At 35.4% G+C, this 1859-nt stretch overlaps 1 protein-coding gene across 1 annotated transcript in view; it reads left to right on the top strand.

Moving 5' to 3' along the window:
• LOC107631471 (isoflavone 3'-hydroxylase) overlaps positions 256-1859 on the top strand; it is a 2878-nt gene continuing 1274 nt past the window's right edge. The window contains exon 1 of the mRNA XM_016334928.2: positions 256-1230. Coding sequence (XP_016190414.1) covers positions 325-1230 — 906 coding nt within the window. The 5' untranslated portion in view covers positions 256-324. The remainder of the gene's footprint in view (positions 1231-1859) is intronic.

Here is a 1859-nt window from a genome sequence, read left to right as displayed (position 1 = left end):
ATTATATCTAATTTACTTGTGTTAAAAATTATTTTTGTAAAATTGTTATTGAATTAGTTCTAATTTTATTCAAAAAATTAACCATTAGAAATATATTTAATACAAATAAAAGCTATATTGAAAGAATAATCTTTTATTATAAAGTGTCCGAATTTTATTCTCCAATTAATAATTATGGCGCCCCCGAAATCTTTGTGTAGGTGTCCTTGTCTCTTATTGGATAGCTATAAAGAGCAAGGAGGCAATCCAAGCAGATTATATAAGGCTAAATTAAGAGAAAACATTAGTATACAAACTAATAATAATAGTAGTAATTAAGCAACAATGGCAGCATTGCACTTTATCTATTACTCCCTCCTCTCACTTGCTTTGTTGGTATTCACTCTCAATAAGCTCTTGTTCAGAAAAACAAGTTCCTTGAACCTTCCACCTTGTCCACCCACCATTCCGATAATCGGCAACCTCCACCACCTCAAGTCCCCATTCCACCGCTCCTTCCACGCCCTATCACAAACCTACGGCCACATTTTCTCCCTTTGGATTGGTTCACAGCTTGTTGTTGTTGTCTCCTCCCAAACCCTAGCTCAACAATGCTTCACCAAGTACGACATCGTTTTAGCCAACAGAGCCCGTAACCTCGTTGGAAAGCACCTCTTTTACGACTGCACCAGCTTGGGCTGCTCCTCCTACGGCGATCACTGGCGGAACCTTCGCCGCATTGCCACCACCGAGATCCTCTCCACGCATCGCATCAACTCCTTCGCGGAAACACGCAAAGATGAAACCCTGAGAGTGATAAAGAATTTGGTTGAGCAAACCTGCACGGAGTTCACTAGGGTTAAATTGAGGCCATGGCTTTCCAAGATCTCGTTCAACAGCATGATGAGAATGATCTCCGGGAAGAGGTACTACGGGGACGATGATAGCGGCAATGACGTGGCGGATACCGAGGAAGCCATGAAATTCAGGGAGACCATCGCGGAGATACTGTCGTTGATAGGTGCAAGCAAGGTGGTTGACTTTTTCCCGTTACTACGGTGGTTTGACTTCGACGGTTTGGAGAAAAGGCTGAAGAGGGTTAACAAGAGTGCCGATAAATTCTTGCAGGGTCTAATTGATGAGCACCGTAATGGGGAGCATAATAAGAAAACCATGATTGGGAATCTCCTAACTCAGCAAAAATTGCAGCCTCAGTACTACTCTGATATTATCATCAAAGGGCTTATTCAGGTACATCTATATTCGTTTAGGGTTTTTCTTTCGAAAGAAAATAGTTAAAATAATCTTTTAAGTAAAGATAATATATAATTGAGATGTAGACAGGTGTTTTGTATTAGATTATTTAATAAGTTGCATTAAAAGAGATCATAAATTGTATTAATAAGTTGCGAGAGAGAGAGAGAGAGAGAGAGAGAGAGAGAGAACAAACGTGACTTTAATAAGTTGCATTAGATAATGTATTGTAATCAACACTCATAAATTAAAAGATATCATATGAATGTGTATATTTTCAGTCAATTTATGTGCTTAAATTTTTATTTAATGTGAATACAACGTGTATATATAGGAACGTATATATAAAATATAAAATTTAACAAAATATATCCAACTGCTTACAAACAAATTTTTAACCCTGAAATTTTTAACTGCCTTTTCTACTAAAGTATCACTAAAATATTAATACTATAGCAACTAATTTCAACTAATACTATAGTAAATTGCTAAATAAATTTAGTACAAAACACATTAAAGATGAGTTTTTAATTTGTTGAGTTTGAATTTTAAATATTTTTTAATTGAATTTTGAATGTTCTTATTTTTAAAAATTCTGAATTTTTTTTATTGTATTAAATATTGAC

Source organism: Arachis ipaensis, chromosome B03 (genome assembly GCF_000816755.2).
Source record: "Arachis ipaensis cultivar K30076 chromosome B03, Araip1.1, whole genome shotgun sequence".
NCBI lineage: Eukaryota > Viridiplantae > Streptophyta > Magnoliopsida > Fabales > Fabaceae > Arachis > Arachis ipaensis.
The sequence above is the reverse complement of the archived record's forward strand: the minus strand, read 5'-3'. Positions and strand labels throughout refer to the sequence as shown.